The sequence below is a fragment of the Rhea pennata genome, chromosome 17, assembly GCF_028389875.1.
Source record: "Rhea pennata isolate bPtePen1 chromosome 17, bPtePen1.pri, whole genome shotgun sequence".
Lineage (NCBI taxonomy): Eukaryota > Metazoa > Chordata > Aves > Rheiformes > Rheidae > Rhea > Rhea pennata.
The window spans coordinates 154,565-166,638 of NC_084679.1; the positions used below are offsets into that span (position 1 = coordinate 154,565).

At 40.2% G+C, this 12,074-nt stretch overlaps 1 protein-coding gene across 1 annotated transcript in view; it reads left to right on the forward strand.

Annotated features, from left to right (window-relative positions):
• The window catches only part of KREMEN1 (kringle containing transmembrane protein 1), a 41,415-nt gene that overhangs the window by 13,695 nt on the left and 15,646 nt on the right, over nucleotides 1–12,074 (forward strand). Inside the window, exons 3-5 of the mRNA XM_062590101.1 lie at nucleotides 1,005–1,096; nucleotides 9,226–9,350; nucleotides 9,798–9,951. Of these exons, the coding sequence (XP_062446085.1) occupies nucleotides 1,005–1,096; nucleotides 9,226–9,350; nucleotides 9,798–9,951 (371 nt within the window). The remainder of the gene's footprint in view (nucleotides 1–1,004; nucleotides 1,097–9,225; nucleotides 9,351–9,797; nucleotides 9,952–12,074) is intronic.

The following is a 12,074-nucleotide window of genomic DNA, read 5'->3' on the forward strand; positions in this document are numbered from 1 at the left end:
TTGGGCTTTCCATCTCCACTTCTTTTACCAGTGTGTTTGAAAGCCTAACCAGCAGCAGCTTTGCCATTTGAATCAACTGAACTCAACTCACTAGCTGTCTCCAGCACTCCACTGATTGACCAAAAACATTACCAGCAGTTCTAAAATCAGACCACCCCACAAAGCGTTGTTAACATACCCCAGTGACAGCATGGAGCCAACATGGACTCCACTGTAGGAGAGGGCTCTCATTTATACAAATCGTGCCAAAATACTTGATGAAATTATTGTTGCTGGCCCTAGTTAGAGAAGAAGGGCATAGTTCCACCTAACTGTCCAAAATAACAATTTATTCTGTTCAACTGTTCTTTCAGATGTAAATAGTTCTTAAATGTGTACACAGAAAAAGCTTTAAATAATCTAATCAATAATTAGGAGTGCATTTGTAAACGATGCTACACAACAAGAATGAATAATCAGGAACAAATAATGAATTTTCTCATCCATCCAATGTATCTGATCACTGAAACAGATTCAGTCTTACCAAGGGGGAAGAAACAAACTCAGTCTTCCCCCAAATTTTATCAGATATATGCTTTTGTCATTATATACAAAGCTGGAGACTGGACAATATATTTGTACCAAGGCAGGATACAATTTTAGGAGTCTAAGGAGTTTATATACACAGCACATGTTGCTGAAAATCCTCCTCACTCGGTTCTGTCCAAAAATAGCTCTGCATCTTTTAGAGTTAGGGGAGGGAAAGGGAGTTCAGAAGGGAAAAAAGTTCATGTTTTAGACTTTATTAACCTTTGGTGCTTGCAGTATACCATAACAACCTAAGTTATCTGAAATTCCTGTCCACTTCTGCATTAATCTGGATATATAAGCCCAATTGGTTAAATATTTAACAGGAATTTAAACAAAAATAGTGCTGAAACTTAAGATTAGTAAGATTTACTTTTATGTGATCTTTGAAAACATATGATGACTTTTTGCTCACTCTATCTATCTTTTTCTCTCAGGAATCCTGATGGGGATGTCAGCCCGTGGTGCTACATTGCAGAGCATGAGGACGGAGTTTACTGGAAATATTGTGAGATTCCATCATGCCGAAGTAAGAGCACCATGTAATTATTTTAGGCCTGCATCTCTGTTGAACAGAGATTGGCAGTTATACAACAGTGGGTAGTGATTTTCCCAACAGGAGCTAGGATAAGGCCAACAAGCTTATTTCCACTTGCAGACTAAGCAATATTTTTAAATGATCTCTAAAGTTAATGACAAGCTTACTGTATATCTGCTCCTCCACTGCTACCCTCTTCTCCTGTCCTTAATCCTAATTAATGGATTATATTACTCACAATAAAATGCAAGACAGGGAATCACAATGTCTGAAATATGGCTGTTTTTCTGAATCTGTAGAGACAGGTCATTCCTTTATTGAAATTTAAAGAGGACAAAAATGAATGGGAAATTATTTATTAATTTTTTTAAATGTACGTACGTAGCCATCATTTGACATTAGTTTATAAATGGATAGTGATAGTTTAATGTGCATAACTTTCAACATATACAAAATTGTTTTAAAGAAATAAGGGCAGTAGGAAAGGATACAGGAAAAATGTGGCTACTTGGTAGCTGTATGAGAGCTCTGGGCCGGACAGCCATTACTTGCAGGTGCATGTACTTAGCCTTGCTGTTAAAGCACAAACTGGATTTTGTTTGGTTTTTCTAAAACAGACAGTTTGCAAGCTATTCACCCAAATGTATGTCATCTGACATGAAAGCTCACAAAAAAATTCTAATTCTCTCAGTATTTAGTTTTCTTAATGTGTTATATTATCTGTCTAATCCCAAGTGTGTTTCTTTTTTCCATGATTACTATTAATGTGTTCAAAATTTAAATTTGTGGATGCTCCAGGATAAAATCCTAAGAACCACATTTTCTAAAAATATGCCTAAACATGTAAGAAACATTCCAGTTTCGCATGTCAACAAACAACCGTAACTAAACATTTTATTAAGTCTAATCATTAATGTCTTTACTTGCTTCACATATACAAGTACTCTCAGATTACTAACGGTTCACTCATATGTAAACTCTTAAGAATCAAAGCAGTTGTCCTTTGTAATACATAGTTTTGATTTGAAGACATACATACAGTTCTTACTTAGGGTTAAGAAAACAAAGCCAAACAAAGCAGACTGAGTACAATGTGATTTACATTTTGTTCAAAGTTTTGCTTTTTTATTTTTTTATGAATATGAGCGAGCAATGCAAGGCAGGCAAACAAATGAGATTGTATGTTAGATAACTTTTACTTAGACCTAAATACAGATTAAGGGCTTTAATTTTAAATAACATAAAATGTAATACTTAAGCAATGCTTATTGTTCAGCTTGCATCTTACTCTCTTTTCTAAGTTATCAGGTCCTACTCCAGAAAACATCACCCTACTAAGAAATTTATCTTGGTCTAAAATTCAAGAATTTGCATTTTCTTTAAAGTCCACACATACTAACAAATTCTCTGGATTTGGCACCAGTAAAAATGTTGGAAAGCAAATTCTCTCCATGCCAGTTGTTCTGCACAAAGAATCCTTTCAAAATCAGTCTCGCTCATTTTCTCTGTGGTGGGGAACAGAAGATTTAAACTTGGACAGTTATTTACACAGATAATCCGGATTTACATTTACGAAATGTCCTTTTGACCAGTAGCAGCTGCTTCAAGGGTTGCACTGAAACTGGATACTAGAAAAAGGAACTGCAGTAGTTTAGAACAAACTGTACATTGCAAACCCCTCCAAGTCTTAATACAAACCTCATGGCTTATGCAGTTGTGTAAATCAGAAAAACTTTTATTCCTTACCAGATTTTCTGTTTTCAGTAAGCCTGATTATAAATTGCAAGACCTTCAAAACGAAACTTGTGAAGTGCATAATACAAAACTGGGTTTTAGATGGAACAGAACAGTAACTGTGTAAGAAAGCCTATTTGACATTTTTTAGAGAAGTAAAAAAAAATTGTCTCATACAAGCTGCTTTCACATCATTATATTTAGTACTAGAAAACACATGTATCTGGAGGATAATTTGGCTCTAAACCAGCTATGCTTATATAATTCCAGAACAAGGCTGACAACCTGAAGCTTCTTAATTGCCCAGAGAAATTTGTGTATAATGGTTCACTGTAATGGTAATTAAGAGCCTACAGTTCAGAAGTTTTCATAGACAGTAATTATATCATGTCTCAAGTTCACTAATATTCATGCTTAATAGTAAATGTTTCATTTAGAAAAATATTCTGGTATTCTGCATTTGTAAACATGTGTTATAGAGTTTAGCAGTGTTAAATGAGGATAGATGATCATAATCAGAAAAGACTGTGGTAGCTATCCCAGTAGGAGCTTAGTCTGCATTTCTTCCCCCTCCCATCCTGTTAATGGCTTGTCTTCTATAGAAGACAGCTGGGAAGGATGTAAACAAAATGAAAGAGTTTTCCCTTTCATCCTCTCAGGCCTCAGCCAGCACTAAGTCATGAGAGGATGCATGCATCTCATACAGAGAATTCATAATAGGTGTCTCTCTGAATCCTTCACACTGCTCATTTACAATATTGCAGCTCTTCCTGGCTTTTATGGTCTCTTTGCAGGTGAAGTTAGGTTGAAGTTCAAAGGAAAGACCAGTTTACACTCACAAAAGGCAAAGGAAACTAAGGCTCACGATCCCATTAAATTGCATCACCATGTTTATGGCCCGTGTGACTCTCTTATGACAAAATGATTTAACTACTAAAAGTGCATTTCCTCTGTATGTGTGTATATAACATATACTATGTATCTAGGTATAGTATAATTTATCCATTGCTTTCAAATTTCAAAATTGTATATATTTTTTAATAGAGATCTATACACATATTTATTTATTTATACACAGAATAAGAGGATACTCCAAGTTGGAAGGCACCTCAGGAGTAAAAGACCCTTCCCTCTATGTCTGGCTGTAGTCCTCTTAATACAGCCCAGGATGCTGTTGGCCACCTTTGCTGCCAGGCATGCTGCTGGCTCACATCCAGCTCCCTGTCCACCAGGATCTTTTCTGTAGAAATTGCTCTGCGGACATAAATGTACACTGTCACATTTTAGATTTATGTTGAGTAGCTCCCTATGCATACATCCTGATTCAGTTTAATATAATGTGAACAAAGAATGTATTTTTCTAATATGCTAAAAATATTGTCAATAAACAATAATTTCTGACTCTTGTAGATCTGATGTGAAAGCAGTGTTTAACCAGATCAGACCTTCTTCCCTAGTTCAGAATACAAATGATGTCCTCTCTACTGTTGTGTTTATACTAAGTACTCTGATTACCATCCAGTGGCAACTCAGTGATGTCTCAGATCTATGACCAGCCCGATCACAGAACTAGCTTATCAGAATCATATCTGCATACAGAGGATTCAATTTATTAAGTACTGTCCCAGTTCAGAAGAGCATTTAATTATATATTTGATACGAGACTACACAAGTGCTTTTAGCTGAACAGGTATTTACGGGGTATTTGCTGATTTGCTATCAAAATAATTTGAAGAAAGGGCATTTGCTTGAAAATTGCCGTTTACTGTTGGGCTAGATTTAAGCTTCTCCATGAATGTCAACTTGTTCCAAATCCCATGATATTATTTCTGTTTGCTAGCTATACAGAAAAGTCAGAATATCCTTGGGACACTGAAGAGACTCATAAGCTTTAGAATGTTACCCAAATGGTACGCTTGATTTAGTTACAAAATGTAAGAAATTTTCAAACAACTGAGTCTGGTTTCTTAGCATGGAATATATTAAGGGATTAGTTCTCTAGAAACAGAGTTGAAGGTTCTCACCAATAAAGCTAATTTTTTAAGAAAAGCTTTAATACGTGGTTTTAGGAAATCCCAAGTCTCCGGGGTAAAATGAACTAGGTTGGTATCTAGGAAGCATTTGTTGGGCAATACAGTCATGCACTGTACAGGAAACTGAGCTCTCTGAGAATTATCTGCCCAGCTGTACTCAGCTGGGATGGGGCTCCAAAGGAAAATCCCCAACAATGTGTTAAATTAGACTGTAACCTGAGAGCTGAGTAGTTAACAAGCATGTTGCTGCCAGGCATATCAAAGTATAGCTCCATGCAAGCAACTCCAGTTGAAATTGTATCATTCTTCAAAAACATAGTTATTTTATGAATATTTGACACAACGTTATCTACTTATTCAAAAAAAAAAAAACTGAACCTGAATTTTCTTCCCTGCTACATTATTTCCTTATTTCTTCTCTGTAATACTATAATCATCCTTCTTATGAATACAATCGTATATCATAGAATCAATAAGGTTGGAAGGGGCCTCTGGAGATCATCTAGTCCAACCTCCCTGCTCAGCAGGGTCACCTAGAGCATGGTAGACAGGGTTGCATCCAGGTGGGCCTTGAATCTCACCAGAGAAGGAGACTCCACAACCTCTCTGGGTAACCTGTTCCAGTGCTCCGTCACTCTCATAGGGAAGAAATTTCCCCTCACATTCAGGCGGAACTTCCTGTGCTTCAATTTCTGCCCACTGCCTCTTGTCCTGTCACATGGGACAACTGAAAAGAATTTGTCCCTGACCCTTGACACCCTCCCTTCAGGTACTTATACACATTGATAAGATACCCCCTCAGTCTTCTCTTCCTCAGGCTGAAGAGGCCCAGCTCTTGCAGCCATTCCTCAGGCCTGAATGGGATGCACCCACAGGTGCTGAGGGAGCTGGCAGATGTTGTTGCCAGGCTGCTCTCCATCATCTTTGGAAAGTCATGGAGAACAGGAGAGGTTCTTGAGGACTGGAAGAAAACCAATGTCATTCCAGTCTTCAAAAAGGGCGAGAAGGAGGACCCAGGCAACTATAGGCCTGTTAGCCTCACCTCCATCCCTGGAAAGGTGATGGAACAGCTCATCCTGGATGTCATCTCCAGGCACATGGAGGAAAAGAAGGTGATCAGGAGTAGCCAGCATGGATTCACCAAGGGGAAATCCTGCTTAACCAGTCTGATAGCCTTCTGTGATGGCATGACTGGCTGGGTAGATGAGAGGAGAGCAGTGGACATTGTGTACCTTGACTTCAGCAAGGCTTTTGACACTGTCCCCCATAACACCTTCCTAGATAAGCTCAGGAAGTGTGGGTGAGATGAGTGGACAGTGAGGTGGATTGAGAACTGGCTGAAAGGCAGAGCTCAGAGGGTCGTCATCAGTGGCGCGGAGTCTAGTTGGAGGCCTGTAGCTAGCGGTATCTCCCAGGGCTCAGTACTGGGTCCCATCCTGTTCAACTTTTTCATTAACGACCTGGATGAGGGGATGGAGTGCCTCCTCAGCAAGTTTGCTGACGATACCAAGCTGGGAGGAGTGGCTGACACACCCGAGGGCTGTGCTGCCATTCAGAGAGACCTGGACAGGCTGGAGAGCTGGGCAGAGGAGCCTCCTGAGGTCCAACAAGGGCAAGTGCCGAGTCCTGCACCTAGGGAGAAATAACCCTAGGCACCAGTACAAGCTGGGGGCTGACCTTCTGGAGAGCAGCTCTGCAGAGAAGGACCTGGGAGTGCTGGTGGATGACAAGTTGACCATGAGCCAGCAATGTGCCCTTGTGGCCAAGAAAGCCAATGGTCTCCTGGGGTGCATTAGGAAGACTGTTGCCGGCAGGTCAAGGGAGGTGACACTGCCTCTCTACTCAGCCCTGGTGAGGCCTCATCTCGAGTACTGTGTCCGGTTCTGGGCTCCCTAGTACAAGAGAGACATGGAGCTACTGGAGATAGTCCAGCGTAGGGCTGCGAAGATGATCAGAGGGCTGGAGCATCTGCCCTATGAGGAACAGCTGTGAGAATATATGCTCTAGCATATTTGCTGGTCACCACAGCTATGCCAACCCACTTCCTCAAAATTAAGACTGTGTTGCAGTCAGCATAGCCTAAGTCTGGGACCAGGTTCTCAAAGAGAACTGTTACTGTTCCAGGTGTCAAGATCACTCACATTTTACCACCAGGCTGACATCAGTTACTTGCTCAGTATGTGGTACTCCAGAAGAAAATGGAAGAGACCATTTTTGTTAGAATTAGACACATCAGAGTTCCCGAACTGAAGTCATTATGTGAATTCCTGCTACAAGTGGACGTGTATAAGAAATCCCAAAACTGGGACTTTCAGAATGCAGTAAGATGCTTTCCTGACTGCTCTGCAAGCCTGCTCATTACAAAAAGAAGCATTACAGTCATGTTATATTTGTGTGAAAGTACAGTAAAATACAGAAATAGTCAGTGTGCTAACACATAGGTTATCAGACAGAGAAAACAGCCATACAGCTCATCATGTCCAGTCTTCCTCAGAAGCAGACACCCCTGCAAAGATGACTAGTTCAAAAGGAGCCACAAAACATCTAATTCACATGCTATCATCAGACATCAGAGGCTGCAAAACATTTCTCCTAAATCTATCAGTAAGTCAAAAACGTGAAGTTGTTCTGTGACACAAGACATTAGCAAGAGAGTTCAGAGGCATTGTCAGTGCACTGGGTAGTGAAATAAAAGATGACTGAATAAGTAAAACTCTCATATGGTTCTAGGACTGCATCACGTCCATATGCAGAGGTGTGGAGGTTAGGTGGACAATAATAATCCTCGTCAGTTTGGCACGGAAAAAAGTTCCCACTTGACCACAGAACTGGTGACAGATTTAAATCCAAAAAGCAGACATGCCAATTACACATAAAGGATAATTTTATGCCATTAGCACAGCAGAATATTCTACCCCACATCCTGTTTCTGGTAGTTATGGCTATATTCCAGTGTAATGATGAAAAGTGCAAAAACAAAAGAAAACAAAAACAGAAGACAAATTATATATTGAAGGAGGAAAGATTTCTTTCTGACCTCTCACAGTAACCAGAGGAGCCTTGAAACATTGGATTAATAAAATGTTTTTTTTTTTTAAAAAAAAAAAAAAAAATATAGCTCCTTTTAAAACTCTTTCTATATACCAGAAAATATGATACTTAGAATTCATGTTAGAATTTTTGTTCTCAATCTCATGAAATTCTCCTATGCAAATATGCACTCTCTCCCATAAAACTTACCAAGTTCCATCTTAAAACAATTTAGGTCTCTTCCTCAACTATCTTTAGAAGACTTTCAAGAACTTCATTGTTTTGACGGTCTAACAAAAATCGTAGTCTTTAATGTCACATTGTTAGAAAATGCACTCCTCTTCATCCTTGCCCCCCCTTCCCCCCCCCCCCAAAAAAAAACAAAAAACAAAAAAACCCCATAGAATCATAGAATCAGTAAGGTTGGAAGGGACCTCTGCAGATCATCTAGTCCAACCTCTCTGGGCAACCTGGTCCAGTGCTCCGTCACTCGCACAGGGAAGAAATTCCCCCTCACATTCAGGCGGAACTTCCTGTGCTTCAATTTCTGCCCACTGGCTCTTGTCGTTTTGCATGGAACAACTGAAAAGAGTTTGTCCCTGTCCCCTTGATACCCTCCCTTCAGGTACTTACACACATTGATAAGATCCCCCCTCAGTCTTCTCTTCCCCAGGCTGAACAGGCCCAGCTCTCGCAGCCGTTCCTCATAGGGCAGATGCTCCAGCCCTCTGATCATCTTCGTAGCCCTACGCTGGGCTCTCTCCAGTAGCTCCATGTCTCTCTTGTACTAGGGAGCCCAGAACTGGACACAGTACTTGAGATGAGGCCTCACTAGGGCTGAGTAGAGAGGCAGTGTCACCTCCCTTGACCTGCCGGCAACAGTCTTCCTAAAGCACCCCAGGATACCGTTGGCCTTCCTGGCCACAAGGGCACATTGCTGGCTCATGGTCAACTTGTCATCCACCAGCACTCCCAGGTCCACAAACCCCACAAACCAAATCCACCCTAAAAAGCTCTGAACACACTTACTGACCTTTTTCTTTTTAATTGTCCCTGTCAAGAGAGATGAACCAGGCAGTATTACTACAGCATACAAAAATCGGTTAGAGTATTGGAGACATATGATTAGATAATGTGACGCTATTTCACCACATTTGGAAAATATGACAAGGATCTAGCAAAGAGTAATGTTTCTCATACTGCTGCAACAATACTAGAATGTACAGAGAACTGCTTAGTAACTAAATAGTACATAAAGTAGTCTGTGCTTTGGGTGTTTCTAGGCACACCTTTAGAATGACTCTTCTCTGTTATTATTGCCAGTGCCAGGGAATCTAGGGTGTTACAAGGACCACGGAGAGCCACCACCTTTGACTGGCACCAGTGAGACCTCCAACAAACTTACTATCCAAACGTGCATCAGTTCCTGCCGACGTCAGCAATTCAAGGTGATTTCTTTGACATTCATTTACAAAATCTTTTCAAAGGTAACAATAAGCCTGGAATCCTCTGTCATATTTTTTTTATTTTTCCCCTACTTCCTGTTTGTTATTTTCTTCAGGAGGTCCAGAAAGTCTCCACTGCTCCAGGGAGCCCCATATCTTCATCCAGAGCAATTGGGGCAAAAAACTCCCAAACGATTAATGTTTTGTTTGCCAGAACACAGTATGTTTGCTCACTGCAGCTATAAGTGATAGGGTGCACTAACTACCTTCCATCCCTCACTAACCTTGAGTGGCATCCTAACAGCTCAAATACACAGTTCTTGGTGGGACTCCAACTAATCATACTTCTCCAAAGTACACATGCTCTGCTGCCAACTTCCTTGCTCATACTACTTCCACTGCTCTTTGAAATATTATCTCTTCCTTTCTTATGCATCTTTGTTGTCGAAGTTTGCAGGCATGGAATCAGGTTATGCCTGTTTCTGTGGAAATAATCCTGACTACTGGAGATATGGGGAGGCAGCCAGTACGGAATGCAACAGTGTTTGCTTTGGAGACCATACTCAGCCTTGTGGTGGGGATGGCAGAGTCATTCTTTTTGACAGTAAGTATTGAAATGGACTGACTTTTTCCCAAAGGAGAGGCCTCAAGTGTTCAACAAATTAGGGGAAAGGTTTTAAGGGCTATGAGAACTGTTGCATGCAAAACAGCAAGACACCTAAATTCAGTATAAAACAAAACTGCATTCCACTTCTGCATATAATTTGCAGCCATTAATAGTGTGAAATAGCTCTTCAAGAAAATGATGCCTGCTCAGGCAACTGACTCATGCTCCAGAGATTATATCTTACTTTTCCACAAATGGTGCAAACTTATCCCTCACAAACAGCATGTCATGAAAAAGCTCTTTCAGAACTGATCGTACCATAGCATAGATACTCAGTTAAGTGAGGCACCACAACTAAAATTTCAACCACATAGTGTGAAAACAACTACCTACAACACCACCACCTATAAAACAGCAACACTTACCCCACTGCTCTTCTGCAGGGTCACTGGTTTCTCATCTACAGAATATCTCATACCCCCAGCACCACTATCCATGAGCTCTTTCATTCCTATAGCCGCCACTGCATAGCTTCCAGCATCATCCCCATACTCACAGAACCACCCCACAAGCCTAGCGGCACTTAGTCAATCCACAGTGACTATCACTCCAAAGTCCTTTTCATTCACAATATCCCATCCCTTCTCTCTCTTCACCTTGCATGAGGCCTTGGAAGCCCCAGTGATGTAGGCCTGGGGGAGGCAATGAGGACAGTAAAGAAGCAGTGACAGGCATCAAAGATAACTCAGGTCCTTGTACTAAGTTCTTTATATATATTTTATTAACCTGTGTGTTTGTAAGCCACTGACGTTGTGCAAAGCTGTAACATTCAGATCCACAACACAGAACTCTTCCAGATCTGGAAGGAACTGACAGAAGGAAAGCATCCACATTCCAAATGGGGAGATGCCATATTTTGTTAGGCATCAGTGGAGCACTAGTCATTGCCATTCTTACTTCACACTGCTGGTTTAAAGAACATCCTGCAGTTATTTTAACCAGCACAGCCAAATGCAATAATACACATAGGAAACCAAACTTGATATCTCAATGTCAGTTTTGAATTCTATCATTTAAATTAAATCACGCATTCTGTTAGCATGGAGTAAGTGCCAAACAAATTCCTCTGTGGGGCTTAACATCTCTATGCAGTCTTTTCATTCTTTCAGATTCTTTCAATTCCTCTATGGGGTTTTCCATAGCACAACACTGAAGCACAAGGTTTGCTGCTATGATCAGGTCTTTTTCCGTAAGAGAGAGAAGTGTTTTCACATTATTTTCTGGCAGACGTTTAATTCTTTTTCCCACAACTCCCTTTTAATTTGTGTTTATTAAAGTTCTTTCTCAGAGACCTGTGAAACCAAAGAACTTCACTCTCTCTATTTTAATTTGACCTGAATGATCTCACAGGCCTCCATTAAAGGGTTTTCAGAGAAAGGTAGTATATATAATTTGTAACAGCGGGTGTAAGGAATGTTCCATACATTTTCCTTTCTCCTGCCAGTGAGGAATCTATAGATCAAACTAGTAGTCCACTTTGATTTGGATTTTAGAGGTTTTTAAAAGGCAGAAAATGCAGTCAGAGAGCTTCAGTAGGAGAGTAAAGGGGAGGAAGAGAAGCCAGTGTGGGATTTAAGTATTCTGCATACATAAGTCTCACTATATTTACAATTGTGACTCCTCAAGAATAACTGAGGAGAGGATTGTGGGACTGTTCCCCCACCACCAATATTACAAACATTTCAGGAAGAATTCTACTTTGAGTCTTCTATCCTTTGGCCCATGATTTGGGGGACTGATACTTCTGATCAGGACAGTTTTGCCATAAAATAAATTGTTATATAATACATTGTTATATGATGTGTGTATTCTATATATATGTGTGTGTGTGTTTTCTATATGTGTGTATATATATATATTCATATATATACCTATATACAGTATATGATTTAAATATATATATTTAGAGAGAGAGAGAGAGAGAGAAAATCAGCTGACTCGCAGAGTTTTTCTCTGGATTCATTGATCAATAAGTTTGCACTAGGGATCTAGATAGTTGTCAAGGAATATAAAGATTCACTGTGAGTGTACTTGCCCAATTAATGTTTCACTATGCAACC